The sequence below is a fragment of the Amblyomma mixtum genome, chromosome 2, assembly GCF_055824585.1.
Source record: "Amblyomma mixtum isolate Tamu chromosome 2, ASM5582458v1, whole genome shotgun sequence".
Classification (NCBI taxonomy): domain Eukaryota; kingdom Metazoa; phylum Arthropoda; class Arachnida; order Ixodida; family Ixodidae; genus Amblyomma; species Amblyomma mixtum.
Genome location: NC_143013.1, coordinates 307,042,802 through 307,065,537, shown reverse-complemented (window position 1 = coordinate 307,065,537; position 22,736 = coordinate 307,042,802). Strand labels below are relative to the sequence as shown.

At 46.4% G+C, this 22,736-nt stretch overlaps 1 protein-coding gene across 1 annotated transcript; it reads right to left on the bottom strand.

Moving 5' to 3' along the window:
• Nucleotides 1–4,584: 4,584 nt before the first annotated feature.
• On the bottom strand, nucleotides 4,585–18,160 carry LOC149364848 (chymotrypsinogen A-like). The gene is made up of 10 exons (XM_089574777.1): nucleotides 18,041–18,160; nucleotides 16,510–16,676; nucleotides 14,561–14,801; nucleotides 13,016–13,132; nucleotides 12,938–12,941; nucleotides 11,860–12,078; nucleotides 11,025–11,124; nucleotides 7,898–8,057; nucleotides 5,800–5,951; nucleotides 4,585–4,803 (listed from the first exon to the last, which is right to left on the bottom strand). Exons 1-10 carry the CDS (start codon nucleotides 18,078–18,080, stop codon nucleotides 4,621–4,623), a joined length of 1,383 nt encoding a protein of 460 aa, XP_089430903.1. The 5' UTR covers nucleotides 18,081–18,160; the 3' UTR covers nucleotides 4,585–4,620.
• Nucleotides 18,161–22,736: the final 4,576 nt, after the last annotated feature.

The following is a 22,736-nucleotide window of genomic DNA, read 5'->3' as shown; positions in this document are numbered from 1 at the left end:
GGTACGGCCGATTTTCTTTAGTGATCATTGCATGGTGTCTGCTCAGATAAGAAGATGCAGCCGTCGCATTCTCTAGCCTCGGTGGGAGTTCTGGAAGCTCAATAACGCTCTCCTGAAAGATGAAATATATCAGAGTGCTGTCACTTCTTGATTAAAAAATGCATGAGCCCTTGGGGATCTTTTGGTCTTTCAAAAGTGGGATCTATTCAAGCAGGAGGCCAAAGATTTGGCAATCGAAGCGTTAGCACGAATCGCATTTCTGAAGCATCATCACCTACGTGAGCTTGGACAAACCTTATGGGACCTGCATGAGCTAGAAAGCATTAATCAGGGAGCTTATGTTGATGACAAACAGCACTAAAGCCCAGTCGCAGCAGTTTACCCCAGAAAAATATCAGGGGGTCTTAAATAGATCTCGGACGCGTACGCTCCTTGAAGAGCAACGATCTGGACGGGAACTAAGTGATGAAAGGCAGGCTGTCTTTGCAAAGAAGGTATTAGAGATTCAGTACAATGACTTATAGTGACACCCCGGGGATTCTCGGTGTTTTTTATGACTGTTATACGTGTCTTTTTGGAAGCGGTTGTAGCCAGACTCGTGGGTCAGACTTCAGTCGCTTCTATGATGCGTTTCCTCGACTTGTCCAAGAGTAACAAAGTATGTTCAAGGGTCCTGTTTGTTTGGACGAAGTGAAATTGGCTATTTCCGCTCTGCAGGGGCAGAAGTCTCCTGGCACGGATGGCTTCAGCAGCGAATTCTACAAAATGATTTCGCCTTGCTTGGCGCCTGTCTTGTTGGAAGTCTTCAGAGTTGCTTACGATGCTGGCCTTTTGTCTCCCACTTTTTATGCTGGCCATATGATACTCATTCCGAAAAGCACAGATCAGAGCCAGTTGAGGACTATCGAAGGGTACCGTCCAATTTCATTATGTAATGTAGACTATAAAATATTTACAAAAATCCTTCTTTCCCACTTGCAGATTGTGGTGCTGGATTTAATTAGCTCAAATCAAGCATGTGACATTCGAGGCCGCGGTATTTTCTTGGTTGCAATGCTCGTCTATGCGTTGCAAGTGATGCACTGTGCGAGTAGGAAGGTACAAGCGCTGAACGGACTATTCCCGACCTTCATTTGGCGCTCTCAACGGGACAATTTGTTTCTTTCTCTCGAGTCCGGAGTAGTTGGCCTTCTTCACTTGTTGGTTCACAAACTTGCTTCATGGTTTGTCTTCTTCAAACCTGCAAACCACCCATTTCTGCTAGCTGTGCTTAGAAGGCGACAAAGAGTTCGCTTGCCTTATCTGTTTGCTTCGACTGGTCATGGCCGAGAGGGCTTTGTGGGGTTTCCTGAAGGTGGTTGCTGATACCTTTCATTTCCTGACTCTTCGCTTCTCGTTGCAATATTTATTTTACTTCTGAAGGAGGCAGATGACAAAAATACTAATAGAATCTCTATTCCCTGTGCCAGTATAGCGGTAGCTTTACTTTGGTTTTATGCATTCGTGTGTATTTAAGCGAGTTCAGCGAATGTATATTCAACCTGCTTCAAAATTCTTCTTTCTTATACTCTACACTTCGGTTCTACCCGTCAAGGTCTGGCTTCGCACTAAGGAGGCTTTTATGCCATAGTCGGTGAACTGTCGCCTGTGTGCCCAACCAGTGACGATCTACCGCTCCTTTGTGTGGTGCCGTGATGCAGTGTTTTTCTTGGATGTACTACAGCGGACATTCAAAAAGGATACTGAGATCTCACCTTACAGTATACGGTTGTTGCCTGTCCTGAAAGACTGCGGGATTCCGTGTGATCTGTTATTGCTGATTGGACTTTTTAGCCGGTGGAAGAGCCGCATGATGGATCAACACGCAGAACCACCTCGTTCATATAAGTCTCGGTTCAGTGAACAGTGCACCTTGGTGCGAGGGGGTCTATGCTGTGCAGGACCGGCCGCCTGAATGGTTGGCGCTTCTTGACGCATGTGTATGCCTCCCGCAATTTTGATGTGCTGACGGAGTGCAGTGTACGAAGACATGAGAATGCGTGTCTGCATCGCGGAATAGTATGTGTGCACCAAAAACACTTGGTAGCTGAGCAGGTTTTATTTCCTGCAATAAAGAAAAAAAAAAGCTGCGATGATAGCCTAGTGCTCTCACGCAGTTGCCAGAGAAACTCATCAGTTCGCGCCGCCGCCAGTTCGAATCCTAGTCGCGGATATTTATTTTATTTTTATTTATTTCTTTAACTTGTCACAAACTTATTTATTTATTTATTTCAGTACCCTCAGGGCCCGAGGGCATTACAGAGGGGAATGGGGTACAATATACAAAATGACAAAAGAACAGCAGTCACAAGTAACACAAAATGTGAACAAAATATGGCTCGCGCAAATCAGTAGGTTACAGCAAATACAATCAAACAAATTAACAGTCATTTAACACGAAATTATGAGCAAAGAATAAAAGTAAGCATACCACGCAAACAAAAAAAAGCACGAGGAAGTTGTTGAAAATGGCAGGAAAACACTGATGCACACATTCTGTTATGCCCTTTAACAGAATTTGTGAAGGGGGAAAAAAAAAGAACACCAGGTCTGTTCGAACTACCACATAAGCTGAAAAGAATAAATGGCAGGGCGCAAGAATTACATGTACTGTTACCATCAAGTTAGTTAAAGCTGATTTAAACACAGAATGGTCACTTATTTTGACGACCGATCGGGGAAGGTGATTCCATTGTGCCGATGTGGTGGGGATGAATGAGTTGTAAAATTGGTTTGTTTGGCATGAAAGAACACCAACTTTATGACGATGATCGATCCGAGCTGAAACGTAGCAAGGTGGCGTTATAAATTTTCTCTTAAGGATGGAGTTATCATAGTAAATCTTACGGAATAGACAAAGGCGGGATATATTTCTACGTTGCGACAGTAGTTTGAGTGATAAGCTTGATTTCATGGCACTGACGCTAGAGTTACGGTGATAATTCGAGAGAATGAAACTCACGAACATCGCAGTATCTTGCCCGGGGTTCACCCATCGGAATATTGCTTTCGCTCTAATATGCACTGTCACTCCCCATGTCGGGCAGGCTCGGTCAATAGAGACCGCAGCGTCCTTGGCTGGACTACTTATTGTTAAATATTGTCATTGTGAATAAAGCGTCGTTATTATTATTATTCCGTGCAGAAGGCACGGAAATCCGCATAGGTAAATACAAAGTCCCGTGCAATAAGAAATGAGACGCAGGCAGAGTGCAACTATCTTAACTGGAGCTGAAGCAGGATTAGCATCAGTGGGAGCGTGTTCTGTCGCCGACCTACTGCTGCAAGGCGCTCCTAGCAACGGGCTTCGTCATTCTGTAGACGCCTATTCTTTAGCTCCGATCATTGTTCGCCTATGACGGAAGAGAGAAAAAGAAGGAGATAGAAATGCATATGTAGAGCAAAAGAAGGGTTTTGCCACTTGACAGCATTGAACGGAATCTTTCTTATCTTTGCTTTCCGATGCGTGAACAGAGAGCTAACCCAAATATACCTTCGGAGATTGCAGAGTGCCGACAGCCTACACAGATAACTCGGTACTCATCCATTTCTCACTGAGGGAGGGGTCCATGGCTTTGGGTTGTTCGGGGTTTAATCTATCTCACTGAAGCAATGGCGCCGCGTGTCCCTTCCCCTACTATCCGTTCCAGGGAACGACTCATCGCGCTGACGACTCAGATGGCGATGTCGCGCGTCGCGGACATAAAAAAATAGTATAATGAAATCTAATGCACTTATGAACAATTTAGGAAGGGAATGGAAGTTTACGATAATCAACGAAAGATTTTAGGTGGTAAGTGAATACATCTATTCAGGGCAGGTAGTGACCACAGATGTGGACCACGAGAGTGAAATAACTAGGCGCATTAAAACGGTATAGATTGCATTTAGCCGGTACTCTTTTACCTGTCAGCATTACAAGCAACGTTGCTGTTACATGTATCTGCCAGTTCTTTGGCCACATACACATTGTGGTCACTGTCATCGTACCTTTACTGGTACACGCACAACCATACGATGAGTACATCTTAATCGAGTTCCTCTAAATACGTGTCCTCTGCGTCTCCGTCCATGTCAGTGGCCCAGATGTCACCAACATCTTCTACCCAATCCGGATACAACCTGCTTGTATTACTAATTCCCGGTTAAGCGAGAAAGGGCGCGACCAGAGCCGTAGTCAAGCCACCTTTTGACGTCATTGCTCCCTCTACCAATCAGGAACTTTGGTGGCTAACGCAAGACATCGCATGATCTGAAGTGCCTCGGTGGTAGGTCGCACTTGAATTGAATTGAATTAATTTAATTGCCACCTGCCGCGATGGGCAGGTTGTGACGACGTCACAAGGTCACGCGATCTTGTGACGTCATTGACTTCTTGGCCAACTAGTCATGATATTGCGGTGACAACCCTCCTTCGACCAACCAGGCAATTCCGTGACAGGCGGCGCCGGGTTTTTCTGCTAATGTGGACTCGAAAGTTATCGTATTAACAAAGGTGCACAGCGGAATAAGAGAGGAGAGAGGAGTTTTTTTTTTTTTGGTATGTATTTTCCTCGCAAACGCCAGCCGACGCGCCTCTATTTAAAGAGCGCGCATGGAGTGCTTGATCCAAGACAGGTGCGCGCTGACCCTGTTCCAGAAGGAGTCGCTGCCGAAGCCACACAGGGTGTAGAGGCCGGTCGTCTTGAGGATGGAGTTGGCGACACCTTGCACGCTCCATGCGGTGCCGTCCTTCGAGCAAAACAGCGGACCGCCGCTGTCCCCCTGCGAAAGAAAGTTATCAGCGCTTTGAAAGAAAAAAAAAACTCATCACAACTTCGTGCTTAATACTGGCATTAAGGCGTAATATAACCTTGACAGGTGCTGCTCCAGGAAACTAGAAGACAAGACTGGTTTCCACAGTTAGTCGAAATTTCCGTAGGCTTTCACTACGGCGCCCCTCATAGCCTGAGTTGCTTGGGACATTGATTATGGGTTATGATGGGTTATGGGGGTTTTTGACATCCCAATGCAACTCAGGCTATGAAGGGCGCCGTAGTGAAGGGCTCCGGAAATTTCGACCACATGGGGTTCTTTAACGTGCAGTGACACCGCGCAGTACACGGGCCTCCAACATTTCGCCTCCATCGAAATTCGACCGCAGCGGCCGGGATCTAACTCGCGTCCTTCGGGTCAGCAGCCGAGCGCCATGACTCAGCGGCCAATCACTACAGAATTATTAGCATCCCCTGCGACAGCGATATAATATTCTGTAACTTCCAGTGAAAGTGACCTATGCGTTTCCTGTGTTTGCCGCGCGTGTCAGCTGGCATCGTTTACTTGTGACATGTGACGATGCTAAAATTTTCATAGCCTGATTTCTTTGCCTTTTTTTTCAGCTTACCAAACACAATGAAACATTGGTCACTAAAAACTATAACTGGTCCTACAGCGAACGGCAGATTTGCGGCCCCGTCCAGGATTGGGTTCTAACTGTATCCTGCATAATTTTATTTCATGGTATGTAGGAAGTCTGTGAGCGAAAAGTACGCAAAGAGATATATTTGCCAAGAATAATTCATAACATTTCACGTCCGCTCATAAACTTGGCTTATGGGCTGTGAACTTCACAATCGAACTGAAATGAAATCAGATAATATTATTAGAATTTCTGTCTACCTGTGTATGCATGCAGCTTGACGAAGGTCCAATGCTTCGTTTGATTTTATTTACGGTGACGTGTAAGTAGATAGTCCAAATATCCTCTCATATTTCACTTACGTGGCAAATGCCGTGTTGGCCTCGTTGATCACCGGCGCAGAAAGTGTCGCTTTCTACGAGGTCCTTGAATGACAGGCTGGTGGCGTTCTTGCATTCCTCGAAATTCATCTCGATCATCTCGGCTTGCTTCAGACTTCCGAAGCTTCCGCTTCCTGCACAGATGAGAGCAGAGTCGGGTGCCATTGCAGTCTGCAAAGCCTTCGAACACCAATCTCTCTACGTGCGGTTTCCTGAGCCCGCCTTTGTGGAGCACCATGATTTCATAACCTCAGCCTTGATGATTCATCGCTTTGATTGCTTTGGCACCCCTTATAACCGCTCAAACGGCAAACGAGAAAGGGAACATGAGAGCACCCCCCCCCCCCCCCCCCCCCCCCCCCCCCGGCACCAGATGGGAGCGGGTTCCGGCGCTGAAAAGGGTTGACTTGATCTTAATGGAAGTGGCCTTTGTCATGCAGATGGTGATGATAACCACGCTCTTGTACACATTGCTGTGGACTCATCGCGACTTTTCGGAGTTTCCATCGCCTCCCATAGCTTGGCGGAAACTAGGAAAATAGTACCAACATAACCACGCTTATCAATGGTTGCAGCACGATCATAGTTTGTTTATTTAATTCAGACACAGGGCATAACCCTTTTCCGAAACCATGTTGATTCTCATTACGCAGACTATTACTCTCAACAAATGTTGGGATATGTTTCATAGTAATGTGTTCCATTGCACGCAGTCGAAGTGAGGGAAATGGGACGATAGGTAGATAGCATTGCAACGTCTCTCAATTTAAAAATAGGAATGATCTTGGCGCCTTCGCATTCTCTAGGCACTTTACCGCATCGCATAGATTTTCTATATATGAGTAATAAATACTGGGACAGCCACTCCGCTCATCTTCTGAAAGAAAAAAAAATGGTTTGTATTTTATCTAGTCCACTTCATTTTTCTCGCATATGTTTATAACAATGGTAGGATACCTGCTTAAGTATGGTGAAATCACCAAGCGCATGGGCGCTACATGGCGCTTGATGGCCATTGTTAGTCATATCATCGATGTCCACGGTAAAGCCTGGTTGAAAATTATGATTAAACTTATTCGTCTCTCTTATAGCAACGCTTGGGGCAAGTTGATGTTTTTACGTGATCGTGGATTTAAAAGTTTCCCCAATTTAAACGCCACTGTTTAGATGAAATTCTCCAAATTAATATGTAAATTTCCTTGCTTGGCTTTCTTAATTGTTATTTGCAGAGTGCTAGACAGTTATCTAATGACAGCGTAACTAGCGAAAGGAAGATACTTTTAAAATTTTCTTAGTTTTGAGATTTCGAGTACAGGTGGAAAATTTCTTGCGAAATCTATGTCCTCGCCTTGCGTATTCCTTTATTTTTTGTGGGCAAGTAAACCGTCATGCAATGTTCGAAAGGAGTCATAAATGTTGCCATTAAGTCACCTAAATAAATTAAAGGATCAAAAAAGCTACTATTAAACTTTGAGTAAGGTCGGTCCAAAAAAATTCACACATCATCGCCTTAACCACAGGCATGTATATCTGCATTTTTTTTTGTAACGCATGTCGCTGTTGGCAGACGGATGCAATATATTGTGCCTTTTTGGTCGGATATGCCGTCAGCTTCTTCGTAGGAAAGATTGTCAACGGGCGTTCTATCGCTCACAAATGTCAAGGCAAGTAAAATGCCACCACTGAGAGTAACACGTTTGGATGAATGACCCGTAGGAACCGGTGCCTGATATCTCTGTTATTTCCTCTTTCCAAAGGCCTATACATCAGGCGAGATCTCCGCCTTCGAAATGTTCGAAAAGTAGCCCCGTGACTAAGCCTGTTTCAAACTGTTTGATATGTCAGAGCTATAGATGTCATCTACAGGTGCTGTCAACGGAGGTAAACCTCACGGCACGAATCACAGTACGCAATATGCTCACGGTACGGAATCACGTTACTTGCTAATGACTAACTCATTAAGGATGACCTCTTCCTTGATCAGGAACTAGATCCGCGCTGCACCATGGTACGGCTAAAAGTCCGCTACAGCGCTGACTATCGATTGAAGCACCTCCACTCTCGGAATGCATCCACTCACCTCTGGTCTGTCCCCAGCCAGTCGCGAAGCACTGGCCGTGTTTAATCAGGTCGTCGCCTCTCCGAGGGAGGCAGATGGGCCGAACTTTGTCCGTGAAGTTGACCGGCATGTCGAGCTTTATCAGAGCAAGGTCGTAGTTCTTATTGAAACGAGAGAACCACTGGAAATGAGGAATAGTGGAGAACGATAAGTGATGCGTTCTAGCTGGGTTCTATGTTTTTAAAGAGAAGGCATTTCTTTCGCTGCTTGTGAATCGCGCGATTAGAGTTTCAAATACACAGCTGAATATTGCTCAGCTCGTTACACAACCTTCCGCAAAAGGCCAAGTAACCGAAAATGTCTTTGTTGTTTATTTATTTAGAATAACAAGGTTTGGATACAAGGACAAAAGGCAGAGGAACTCTACTGTCGAAGCTTAGTATACCCGATACACTGTTTAGGGCATGCGACAAGAGAAAGAAAGCGTAGTACATTATGTTTACTTGCTGACTGCACTGACATATGGAATGTAAACCAAGGAAGAACTAACATACTTGTGCAATAGCAAAATGCATGAGCATAATTATAATGCGAACTATTAATGATGAAGGTAGGACAATTCGAAACATTAATGTTGGTTAAGATGTTAAGCTTAGCGATAGCGCTTGCTGCCGCCCACGCTAATTCGAGAATCATCATCACGGACTCCCGAAAAGCATGTGATCATTACCTGGCAAGGGAGATCTCCCCATTAGCTGCTTGCATTCTAAGACGGACTGCCACTGATCCAACACCGAAAAGAATCATTGGGCTCCTGGCCACAGGGCTTACGAGGTAATGAGGCCGCTGACGCGGCTGCCCGAGCGCTTATTCACCGGGCTCCTCATCCCAGCTCTTCTGGCTCGGAGACTAACCAGCCGCTGCTGCGATTCAGGGAAATATTAACACATTATAGCAACAACCACAGCCTTTTTCCGGCCCCTGCAAAGGGGCTGAGTAAGACGGAGGAGCGAACTTTAAGGCGCCTGCAGACAGGTACTCTACTCTATCCTGCAATCATAAAACATTAGGTGCGGCTTAGCTCTGGTTAAGCCTGAGTGATTGCGAGAGCAATAGCTCCCTGGCTGCGCTTGGCTCTGCTGGTGGTTTGGCATGGCTTCGCCTTTTCTGCAACTAAAAGATTTTCTCTGGACACAACATGGTTTCTATTGTTTGTTTATTCCAATGAACACGCTTTGGTGGTCCGTAAAGTAGTGACTCTTGGTCTGAACACTGGTAATTACATAGTCGTCCGAATGTCTATACATCACCAAGTCTAGACTGCTACCCCATTGGCATACGTCTTTCTTCTTTTAGCAAGCCGTTCTTCTCTCCGGTCCGGTGGCTCTTCTACACGGCGCTTTCTTCTGTGGTAATTATATCTCTCTGCACTACTCATAGACGATTCTTCGGCATTCAGAGAGTCCATGAAACTACTCTCGCTCACTGAACTTGTAGAACGCCGCCGGGCTCGCCATTCTGCGGCATAGGCGCGTTGCTTAGCCAACCGCTCTTGCCTTTCTTCATCTGTCTCCTCGGCACGGCGCCGGCGTTTGCGCGCAGCACGTCGCTCCAGCGGCGCCTCCAGCGCCCTCACGCGGCGGGCCGAGGAGGCCGTCACGTGGTAGCCGCCGCGCCGAGCGAAGGAACGACTACGCCCGAAGAGACGAGTTGGGGCCCCTGCTATCCTCTGGTCGTGACGTCACGCTGTCACGTGGTCGTGCGCCGCAGCTGCGCCGGAGCGAAGGAACGACGTCCACCGACGGCAGAAAAGTGCTAGCAATATTGCTTTCGCAATAAAAAGTGCCGTTGTTGAGGCTTCCGGATTAGTTTTGACCACTGAATATTCTTTACCGCGCACTGACAACGGACACTACACAGGCGTCTCGCATTTGAGATCCGTCGAAACGTGGCCGCCGCGGCAGGGACCTTATGAATGCAGCGACGTTGAACACGCTGCCGAGAACTGTAATAACAGAGGCGACTGAACGTATAATGGCTTTGAAATTCCTCCTCCATGCGGAAAGCAACTGCCGCCACCCGCACGACCAGCGCCGAAGCAGAGCAGTTCGCGCCAGCACGCGCTACACGCAAGGCTGAGGTCTTCGCCTCGGCCGCAGGGTGCCGCCACCGCTGCGTCGACCGTCCTGTCGACGCAACCGCAATAAATGCGGTAGAGGCCGCGCTGTCGCCTGAGACCCGCGTGATGACTCCATCGAGTTAACATAACCAAGCCTGACTCGGCTCGATGCTGCTAACGCTGGTCTCCACACACCAAACTCGACGAAGGCATCCGAACGCGCTCTCGCTGGCTATGAAAAGCTAAGAAAAGTGGCTCATGGCAAAGACTAAAACTCAAGCGCGGCTTCCACCATCTATGAGATGACCTGAAATGGGCTAAGCCTGTTCGACATTGCATTTCAGGCTTACATCTGCTCTCAAAGACAAGATAGACTGCGAATTTTTTGCTCACGCCCCACCATGTCAGTTTAGCTTGCGCGTCACACTGAAATTCCTCGTTCAGGACAATGGTTATGTTTTGCTATCTGTCACGCCGCATTCATAATTTATCCAAGCACTTCGTGCACAGAGTGACCGCGGTATTAAGAAGTTGGTAACTTTCTCGAACTGCGTTTAATTTTGAAAGTAATGCTTTTTAATTAACAGGCGATTAACTTGGCAAAGGTATAGAAAATGAGAAGCTTGTTATCATATATATATATATATATATATATATATATATATATATATATATATATATATATAAGGAAAGTGAACAGACACCGAAATCAAGGAAAGCATAGAAGAATGCCTCTTTCTTTCTTGCAATTTGTGATCTTGATCATTGGAAAATTAATGGTGTAATTGTTCGGATGCAACCGGTGGCATGTGGTTTTTTTCTTATATTTTGTAATCAATTATGTTTCAGCCATAAAATAATAACACCAGTAATATTTCATTGATCAACGCCACAAATTAACAAAAAAAAAGGTTGAAACACTCCCCTATGCTTTTCTTTGCTTCGGTGAATATCCGCTTCCTTTATATGTATGACATGAACTGTGCAGGAAACAGGCAGAAACGAAATAGCTGTTGCCTTCCTACTTACCTCGTGTGTTACAAGTGCTTCAGCTCGACGTGTCACGACGTCACTGACGTTTAGGAGGCTGTGCACTCCAAAACTCACGACAATGTCTTTCGGGCTGCGGCTGCAACAGAAATGTTTGAGCAACATTTGAGTGCACGTCTGCTAATTTAGAGTTCTGTAATTGAAAAGACAGCAACGACCTGCACGGGCTTTACTTGAGGATGGATGCCCCTTTTCACAAGGAGCAGTTTGGGCTTTCAGGATAATAGCAGGAGAGTTTTCACTTTGCAACACAGCTGCCCGCGAAGCCTGCTACAAATTTTGGTCGTAGGAAATGCAATTCATTTGCATTCATTTGGTCGTAGGAAATGCAATTCATTTGCAGAACCATATCCTTAATGTTATTGCTCTGATTATTTGCTTTCTCAGCAGTATCCCGGATGGGTGCCAGGGCTAAAAACTGTTGTAACAACTTATCCGAGGAACCCCATCATTTTGCTGAGGGTAGCTGAACTCAGTAATTCATTAGCTTTAGAATGAAAGTGAACAGACAGTTTGAACAGGAGAAGGATATTTATTGTTACTCAAGCAGTGAAGTTGAAAATATCGTATGCACATTGTCCGTTCGAAGGAAAAATAGTTTAAGGGAAGCAAAAAGTTCTTTTTCATTCAGACTTGTTGAGTAATCATTGGTTTGATCCGCGTAATGTGTTCATGTTGCAGCTGTCTGTACAGTGACAGTTTTCCAGTATTATCTTGTTTGTATCAATAACATTCTCGCCTCTTTCTCACTCAATCCTGTCGTCTCTTTGGTGCACACATTCTCAAGCACTGTACTAAAGGCACGTCTACTCACTTCCTCAAGCAGTGGGCGGCGGTGAGCACCCACTGGGGAGCGATGAGTGATCCTCCGCAGAAGTGTCCCATCACCTCGTATTCGGCGGAGCTGATGCTGACCTGCCAGGGCCACGAGTATGGGGCCGCCTCCTGGCCTCCGACCAACCGGTCTTCCGGCTCCGTCACGGGATGGTGCACCGGTGTGCCACACGGCACCTTCGCGATATTCTTCAGCGCCCTGGAAACTGCACATGAGGCCCTGTGTCAACGCCGCTGCTGCCCGTGCTCTAAATAGCAACTTTCTAAGGTGCGTATGCCATATGTTAAAGGCGTCTTATGCACGATACCTTTAAAAGTGCGTCCTTATAATGCATATCCAACAGTTCGGACAAAAGCATTTTTGAACTAGAAAAATGTATGAACGCAAATGTTTCAGATATTGTAAAAGTTCACTATAATATTAAACAATATATCCGCAGATCTGCCGTCGGCAGGCTTCCTTTCTTTTTTTTTTATTAACGTTTTTGCCATCGTCAAAAGCGTTGCCCATTGGTTTTCTAAGGCAGCCTTAACTGCTCAATACGAGCGATGGAAACACTACAAAAGAAAGATTTTGCTACCCGTCAGAAGAATTTATCATTATCATCAAAATTTTCATATCAGTGACTTACAATTTTCCAGTATTCAAAAATTTAGTCCAAGAATGTTGAACATGGAATCTGGATTAACCGTTTAGAGCTATAGAGTATACGGCTTTTCCTGTTAATTCACTGTATTAAAGTGAAACATCGACTTCCTTCGGTCTATGCTTTGAAGGCCAGTCATCCAATCAGCCCAAGACTAACAGGCGAAGATTGCGAGTGTAAACCATACCGGCACCATGAATTCAGGTTTCACCTGTACCAAGCCTTGCCTAGTGAGCTCCGTCTAATTAGGTTACTTAAGTTTATGCAAATTATTCGTTTTCCAGCCGAGAATACATCGTTACAGGGGTGTCAGGAGTAAAAGAAGGACTTAAACAAATTGAGTAGAAAACCGACTGAAGTTCTACAAAATTATTGCGCCGTACAAAAATAAGCCTATTCCAAACGGACAACGCTTCTGTGCTGTGTAATTGGTTCGGAAAATATGACGAAGTTTGGCCAATGATAAAATTTCTGGTCAGTGCTTACCACCATCATCGCAGACCATTTCGTCTGATCCGTCCGCGCAATTGATGACACCGTCGCACTTTTGCCGGATGGGAAGGCACTGCCGGTTCTTGCACGGGAACTCGTTGCTGGCGCACAGCTCTGCAGATGTCATTACAGTAATGAGCACATCAAGTATGGCACCAATAACACGACACTTGCGCGAGGGACAAACAACACGACCTCACTGCTCGACAGAAGGGAGAACTGAGATCAAAAATATCCGCGGTTGGTTTGACAGATATCTCAAACAGATGCAGTCTGCGTTGCTGCCTAAAGTTCCTGCAGTACTTTTTTTTATATTTAGCTGACTATAGTAGTAGTAGTAGTAGAAGACCTTTATTTGGCCAAAAAATTTACAGGCCGAGCATGTCGACCGCCTGGGCGGCGACCAGAAGTCCTCCCCTTCAGCGCCAAGCCGGTCGAGCCAGGTGGTGATGGATAAAGAAGGTGGGGGTAGGAACCCGACTGCTGAGCAGCCGGGCAATTGAAGAGGCAATGGGCCAGGTCCGCATAGATACAGGGGCAGTTGGGGCAGGAAGGGTCCCATCGATAGCGATAGAGAAAGAGGCGAGACGGGGTGATGACTGCATTCATTTGTATATGCCGAAGAAGGCGAGCCTCCGGCACTGTGAGTGGTGGATGAGGGGGAGGGTAAAGGCGTTTGTCGAGGCGGAGCTCGAGGTAGACCTCTTTTATGGTGCGGCGAAGGGTGAGTCTCCCACCGTCCTCCGAGGGCTTGGGCCAGGGGATCAAAGGTGCCCGGAAAAGTGCGTCGCGGGCGAGCTGATGGGCCAGCTCATTGCCGTCAATCCTTGAATGGCCAGGGGCCCAGCGGAGGAAAACGATGGAAGGCTGCAGTTCGGAGACCGCTCCTTCGACCTCCTGTTAAAGAGAAGGGGTTAGGGTGCAGAAACGCACCCTAACCTGAATATAGTCTGAATAGACTGTGTACTCATGAAGAGAGAGAACGAGGGCAAATGACAGGTGGCCATGCGCAATGGCGAGAACCTCGAGGGACAATGCATCCGGAGGACGTAGAAACGGCCCGCTGATGTGAGTTTCAGAAGCGCGGAGGTCTGACTATATATTTCTTACTCAGTTCAGCACGTGCTCATCAGCAGTCGGCCTGTCACTTCAGGCGTGTCGCCAAGCAGAACAGTGACTGGCGGTGCCCCTCAAGTGAGGCTTAATTCGCGCCGCTGCTGCCGCTGCTGCATCGCAGCCATTGCCCTGCGCTAGTACCGTGTTGTAGCGGTCAGTCCGGTGGTGTTTAACAATCGGTTTGGCTTTGATTCTGTACATGTTAATGAAAGTCCGGCGTTTCAGCGACGATGGCTTCAGCATCACGAAGCTCATCGAGAGCATATGTCTAAACCTAGAGTGGTGAAGTGTGCGGGGAACGCGATCGATTCGAAGACCGCGGGCGGAAAAAGACATGGGATGGAATCTAAACCGAATCGATTTGTTATGCCGACCCGGCATGAGTACTGCCACGAACACCACATAACCGCTGCTGGAGGAACTGACCGTTGTTGGTGGAGGCTTGGAAGCGGATCCTGAACCCTCTCCCCGCCAGCATGGAGTCGGTCTTGAAGACGATCTTGGCGCGTTTGCCGCCACGGGAGACCCACGGTCGTGGCCGGTGCGAGCCGCACACAGTGAAGACCCGGACACTGGTCCCCACCACAGTCTCCTGCACCTGCAGACTGTCTCCGGCGCAGTAGTAGATTGCGTCCAGGTCCATGTATTCAAAGTACAGCTTTATGTACTGGAAAATGGAATGGGAAAACGAGTCTGCATGCGTGAAAACGACTGGTGCCAGATTTATCGACGCTGTTGGGAATGCAGCCGCGAAACGCTGTCTTCCGTGTTTAGTTGCGCTAGCTTATTTACTGAGATATAAAAGGAGTTTTCTTGCTCAAGAAGTGACAAGTCATCCGTACTATTACAATTCAATGAATATCGTTGAATTACATCATTTAATATGTTTCAATAATCACACGAATTTTTTACTGACAATAGATGCGAAAAGTCATTCCTTTTGTCATAACTCACTGCTTACCATTGAATAACAAATTATATACTTTTTTTTTAGTTTTGCGGTGATAAAAGTGGTCTTTGTGTTATTATCGTGGTCGCGTTTGAACCGAATAAATACTTTAAAATCGCTTGGAAAAGAAATTTCCTAAAGAAAAATAACTGTCAGGAACCAAACAAAGAACTTAAAAGTGTGACGGGAAGCACACTGCCTGGTACATTTGCTTTGTGAATAGCATGTTTAGCACACTGGTATGTTTTGCGATGGCGCTTCGGAAATATCCCTGCACAGCCAGGCAGAGGTTGTAAAGAACATAATGTGCACCGCATTCATAATAAGTTCAACCTGTCTTCTTAAAGAGTAAAAACTCCAAATTTTGTTTGCGTATTTTCTTCTGTGTAATGGTGCTTAAGACATTGCTATACTTGGATCACCGTGTGGTATTAGCCTATGACCCATAAATAATCTATGATTTTTTTCTTCCATCATTTTCGGTTTCAACAGCCGAGTGCTGACTAAGTCGTCAAAGGTCACTATAGGTCATGCTAGGCACGAATAAACCTGCAATAGTATCGCTGTTTCTTCCCTCTTTGTAATTATCGCTCTCGAGGGAGACTGGCTTTAGCTTTGTAGTGAATTAAAACGGCGTATGAGCAATTCTGTTCTTTTTCACGCTTCACGTGACCTATACGGTCCATTCGACGTCATAGCTATCGTTTGGCTGTTCAAAGCCAAACCGAAACAGGGGCGAGGGAAAGTTCGATTGCGAATTAGTTAGAGGCCGTAGGCAAATAAATGCCTTGCGGCTGTCTATGTGTATTAATGTCTTAGGCATCATTATACATAAGAAAACAAGCAACCAACAATTTGGCGTTCACACTCCATTAGTTGCTTACGTATGTAAAGCTGTACAGACGCCCACAGACTTAACACGAATGACGGAATGCGTGACCTGGACTGCCGTCAGCGACATGAAGCGATAGTCATCGGGTGCGAGATAATGCTCCCGAAATGTTTGCGGTGTCTGACGATAGGAGGTGCTAACCGCGGCAGCTTAGCGGGCAATTCCTGGTTGCTGCGATAAGAAAACTGTTAAGAGCGTTGCCGGGGCCGTGGAGGCTGAATCGGCGAGCAAAAAGCGCGTAAACGCCCCCATGACGAGCGCGCTGTCCAGGCGGCAATCAGGCACAAGCGGAAAAGCAGTAAAAGCGAGCTGCGCACCAGCTGTCGTCAACCACCGCAAACATACCTAGAGCATTGTCTCGCACCAATGACTATCGCTTTGTGGCGCTGACGGCAGTCCAGGCCACGCTTTCCGTCATTCGTATTAAGTCTGTGGGCGTATGTGCTTCACAAGTTAAAGTCAAGCGGAGGAGAGCTTGAAATAACCTGCTTTCAATTGCGCAATGAAAGAAGCATGTGCATGAAACAGCCGTACCCTGTTTGGTCTCGCAGGCCAGAACTCAACGGTGCCGTAAAAATTGTTGGGGTAGCTCGTCCCGTTGGTGAATCCAGGGCTGACCACGTAGCCCTCCTTGGCATCCTTGATAACTGAATTGATCTTGTTTTTCAGCGTGAACACGTTGTGTTGCTGCGCCAAGAGGCCTGCAAAAAAGATCACGCTGTCTCCAAAAGAAGGTCCGACCCAGAGACGAAGACCATTTAACTCCAATAATGAGTCAGTTATTGTGCGTGGTATGAATGAATGAAAGGTATGAATGAATGGTACGACACGTGTCATACATATGACATACATATGACACGTATGATACGACAAACGTTTGACTTTAAAGGGATATGGTTGCGTCGTTCAAAAATGGAAGAAGGAACACCTGCAGAAAGTCGTTATGAAGCGCTCAGTGATGATACAGTTCATGAAAAAGTGCTAATCGTACAAATTTTCGGCAAAGACGTAATGCCTGAAGACCTGCGGGTTTAATGTTTTTATGCTGGTACGACGTAAATAATCTTTGTAAATAAAACAAACTCCGCGGTAATGCAATGTTGCGATAGCGATCTAGAATAATAGTGATTCAAGTCTAATCGAATTTACTGAACTGCCAAAATGCAATACTTTTGCCATATTCGTCAATCCATTTACCCCCCCGCCCCCCTTTTTTCTGCACCTGCACCTGCGCACGCTGAGCGCCAAGTTCCCAAATGATGTGCGGAAATGCAGGGAATTTATTGATGACTATCTCAAGATCTATCGCACATTGGCAGTTCAGTAAATTCCATTAGTCTCACATCGATACAGACCAACACTGCGATTTCAACAGCCACGTAACCATCAGCGTCATTTATTTTGAAAGTTGTGAAGATTATAAACAATCACCCGGTATAGTCCCCTTTTTTGGGGAGATTGGTAAGTTAATTGCTCTTTACACCTGAGAACACTTTCTAAATTCTCTAGGCAAGATTTTTTCTCTTGCCTATTTCATTTATATTGCTCGCATTTGCTGTCGCTTCTTGCCCAATATAGACGCGTTCCCTCGTAGGTTTCAATATCTGGCTACCTATCCCAAACTCTTGTTCTCCTTCCTGAACATTGCTTTGATTCGTGTCGTATTAAATATTTAGTCTCACGTTTCTGCTTCGAGTGTTCAAATGTTCACTCCTTTGAGTGTTCACGCCTCAAACCCACCTCTAAGCGACTTAGCAAGGATTAGGAAATTTTATTTTTCTGAGGTGTTCTTCATTAACTTTTCTCCACCAGGTCTACCCAACGCAACTGCGAGGGGCATCTACTGTTTGACAAGTTTAAACTTCGTCAGTAGAAGTAGTGAGAAAATTGAAAGGGTGGCGAATCTGCCCCGAAACTTCATGACTGGTGAGCTGGTTTTTTCGGCGCCCTAAAACACTGCGACCCATCTTGTATTAACACTGAGGTACGTATTCAGCGTTTACGATTTGCATATCATCAACAGTTTGCGCTGTCAGAGGACTCGGCAAGAAGTTCTTGCACTTACCAATGACGCAATGGGCGAGAACTATGAGGAGTTTCATCATTCCGCAACCGACGAGGCCAGAAGCGTGCACCAACTGTCCTCGCAATTAGCTTCCAATTTGATCGCTGCTCGTAAAAGACGTGTCAAGAGCTATTGGCGCAAGATGGCGCAGATAACGCAAGTATTTCCTATTATCATTTCTACAAAAGCCTAAATGGTAGAAATAAGATAGCGAACCAGATATCGGCAAAAGGCAAATAACGATAAGTTCTGCAAACGGATAATGCGATTGGTATGCCCTAGTTTGGGGACACGGCGGGGTAATGCACGGAGCCCACCGATTCAACCAGCTCTAAGATACTCAGATAGCCTGCTGTGAATGGTGCGGCGGTCTGTTCTAAGCTTGGCGCCTTCAGCAGTCCCCATGAGTGGTTTAGCCGCCATTCCTGAGCCAACTAACGGCGCTTAGACATGGTTGCCACGTGACACTGCTCCAGAAAAAGGAACGCCAATGCATGCACAATGCAGTCTCTGCTGCACTGAGCATAATAGATAAATGATTACACGCATTGCACCGCATACGACAAGAACGATCGCCACCCTGTGATTGGTTTTTACAATTCAAGGCGTGTCGCTCAATTGTCTAGCGAGCAACGGTCTTTTGTTCTAATTTCTGAGAAACGAACTGCGCAGTTCGCAAACGCATTCGTTACTTGATTGGGTAAAGTAACATTTATTGTTCTCAATCAGATTCTAGCATCAGTACTTAGACAGGCAGATAAGAAGAGCATTGTTCGTCCCGACAAGCTTAGAAGGTCAGCAGAGCACTATGTTTTGCCGAGCTAGTAGCGTGTTTCACCAGGCATCGGGTCCAGGAACACCGCCGCTGTGCCGATGGAGGAAGGAACGTGGGCCGGAGACGGGGAGTAGAAGAAACAAGGGAAAAACTATATTCACATATTTACAACATTACTTACAAACATCAATTAACAGAGTAAAATCTGAGAAGAGACTCAGGGAATCGCTGCTCGATGAACGTGTCAAGCGCTTTAAATAGCCTGTCCCGTTTTCTTCCCGCCTTTTTCGTCCAATCGTAGGGACTTCGTCGTGGACGCCTCCTTTGAATGGAGCCAAAGACACTGATTGGCTGGCTTTGCCATCTTGTCGAAATCGGGTACTCATTAACGGCGCTCCCCTCTCCAGCGTTTTTCTCGGCTGAGTCGCTTGGACAAAATCTCCCGAAGGTGTCCTTTCCTCAGGTCACCTCCTCACCCACAATTGGATGCGCAGTTAACCAAACTCAGCCGTCAGCTGATGACCCTTCAGGAAGGCGGCCAGGGGCCCATGCATTTGTTGAAGAAGACGCCCGAAGACGAACACTGGCAGAGGCGCCACCCGCGCCGTCGACAAAAGGGCGAAGCGCGGATGATTGACAGCCGCTCGTCTCGGTGCGTGGCGGCAGGCGTTGAGTGCTGCCTCCCTGGCGGTGGTACATACATGGTCGCAGGGTGACTACTGCTGAATTGGGTGCTGCCTAAGGAAAACGCCTTAAAGGGAAACTGCATAGGTTTTAGAAATCAACGAGCTTAAGAGGATCGAATGTGTGAAACTTGCAGGTAAAGCATGCGAAGTCTTTTTGGGCTAGCTATCGAAATAGTGAAGTAATCGCCTATTAAAATTCGGACGCCCTTCAAGCTTCTCCGCAGCTCACAACGCCAAGTGGGAGGGCGCCTGATGACGTCATCGAAGGTGTCTGTACATTTCCAACGCAAAAACGCCTGCTTTGAAGGAAAAAACCCACGTTACCGAAGGAAAACCCTGCCGAAAGTTGTTTGGAAGCGTCTAACGAGTCAGGGCAGGGTGTGGCTGACGACAGCGGTAATTTGGAATCATACCTTCCGTGACGTCACGCTGAATTTCCCTGCACTCCTCCGGTGCATTCAGGAGAAGCGCAAAATTCAATTGTCGATTACGTCACTAATCTAAACGCTAGTGCAAAAACACTTGGCATGCTTTACCTAAAGCCTATATAGATTTGAATCCTTGAATATCGCGTAATTCTCAAAAAAGTGCTGCAGTTGCCCTTTAAGTCGGGAAAACGGGGTAGCAGTGACGCCGCAGTGGAAGAAAGGAGTCTCTAGACTCATTTCCTTGCTGCTCATTTTCCTTTTTTCCCCTTTGTTCCCCTCCCCAAGTGTAGGGTAGCCAACTGGGCATCGCCTGGTTAACCTCCCTGCCTTTTCGTCCTTTCTCTCTCTCTCTCTCTCTCTCTGTAGACTCAAAGTCTCCGTCAGTCGTGTCGGGCGCCACTGTTCTTTTCAGGCGTCGCTCGGGAGCACAGAGGGGAGTGGGGGGCAGAGTCACAACAGCACGCAGTCGCTGGTGACCCTCTTTGGCTCGTTGACAAAATCGCCGCTTCGAAACTCTGCAGAGTTAGCTCAAGTTGATTCTTTAACCTGATAAAAAGTCCGCCTGATGATTACTGCCCTTATCTGGAGACCGTACGCTGCTCGTCTGCTCACACATTTTCAAAGTTCTTACGGTGATGAGGGGCGTCGGCGCTGCTTGTGGTCTGCATGCAGGTACAGTCTTTGTCAAAAGTAACCAGGCTGCATGGTTTGCTTCTAGCTTGTATAGTGGAGCCCTTGTGGCTTTCCTAAATATGAAAAGGTGTTGGAAGGTAAGAAGATCCCCAGCCTTTACATTTAACGGACATTTCAGCTTCAGGAAAGCTGTAAGGGCTCCACTCTACGAGCTAGAAGCAAACCATGCAGCCTGGTTACTTTTGACAAAGACGGTACGTTAAATAAATGCTATGCATTTGCAGCATGTTATACTCGCGGAGTCTGAAGTCGAGAAATTTTCTATTGCGGATTAACACAGTACCTGTAGCGGACTTAAAGCTGTTGAGGTGCTTAGGTTAGGGTAGCGCTCGTGGTGTTCGTCTTTTGTGTCCTCGTCTTTTGCTGCGCTACAGTGTATTGGAACTATGTACCAATAAGCCCAAAAAGCAACGCTGCTGAACTATACTAGACTGCCGTCGGGTGATCTGCGAATATATTGATTTCTGTGGTGAAATCTTACTTTATATATGAAAAAAAAATGCGTTCATAAATAGTTTCCCACTCAAAAATGTTTTTGTCCAGAATTGCTGGGTATAGCACAAAGCTTCACGCAGGTCCACATTGTGTGCGAATGTATCATAGAAGTCGGGAGAGAAGTAGTATCATAGAAGTCATAGAAGTCATAGAAGTATCATAGAAGTCGGCCCTTGAGGCCAGCATGCAGAAAAACGGTATTGAGCTCAATATTACCGGTCGCCGGAAGAGTTTCCAGCCACAAGCATGACGAGACGTTGCCAGTCAGAACAAGTCGTTTCTACTCCATCCGACTACGGAGTGACATGGGGGCATACCTGGATGCATTTGTTTTTTTTTTGTTTTTTGCAAACAGAACCTGGACCAACGGAAAGTTTAGCAAAACGTTGAGTTGGTTTGGTTGGGTTGGTTTATGGGGTTTAACGTCCCAAAGCAACTCAGGCTATGAGCGACGCCGTGGTGAAGGGCTCCGGAAATTTCGACCACCTGGGGTTCTTTAGCGTGCACTGAAATCGCACAGTACACGGTCCTCTAGAATTTCCCCTCCATAGAAATTCGACCGCCGCGGCCGGGATCGAATCCGCGTCTTTAGGGTCAGCAGCCGAGCACCATAACCACTGAGCCACCGTGGTGGCAAAACGTTGAGATGGGCCAGTTGATATAGGCCCATTGTAAAACAGCGCAAAAGACAAGGGAAAGAAAAACGCAGAACAGCGCTTGTCCTGTGTCTCTCTTTCTCTGGTCCGTCGTCTTTTGCGGTGTCTTACAATGAAGAAAAGTTTAGCCTCTCCTCTATTTCAGCACCTCCTCAAATAGATTATTCGAGCTTTAAATTTTTCGGGAATCGTGGTTGTCTCTCCTAGAACGGGTATTAATTTTGGCTCTTTCGACTGGCTCCCTTCGTTTAGCTTTGAGTGCTCTTAGAAGCAAGTTATCGGCAAGCAGTTAAGAATCCGCTGATTTTGACGGTGTGAAACATAGCATAGAACTTAAATTCCGCGGGAAAATTATCTCCTTTATGTTTTTGCAAAAAGTACAACATCTGAATTCGACGTGCTAAAGGCCACTGTATGCTACGAGGCTCGGTAACGTAGACAATAAACATAGTCATAGGGGGGGGGGGGGGGGGGGGGGAGGACTGGCCTAATCGATTAATGTTCCTGTTCAAGATCAGCGTAAAATAATAACAAAAACACGCATCGCAGAGTGGAATGGGACGAGCATTGACTATCGAATGAAGATCTTTTCTTAATAGCAACGAGAAATCTTGAGAACGTTAGTACCTGAAAACGTACTTCCAAAATCAAGGCTATCATCAACAGGAAAGCATAAGAGTACTGTTTTACGATATTAGTTGACCTACATGAAGATAAATAGGCCATTTCTGCTTAAAACATAGTGACTGGCTAGTTGGTTCTGCATACTGGAAAATTGCAGCGCAGCAGTAACAAGGACGAGACGAGAAGGACGCAAACACAAGCGCTGACTAACAACTGTGTTTTATTGCTCTGAGCCAGCCTATATAAGAACTAGGTACAAAACAACAATACAGAAACCAACACATCACCTCACGCATTCGTGGCACGATTATCGGAATTGTCTCCCGTTCCTCCAATCTT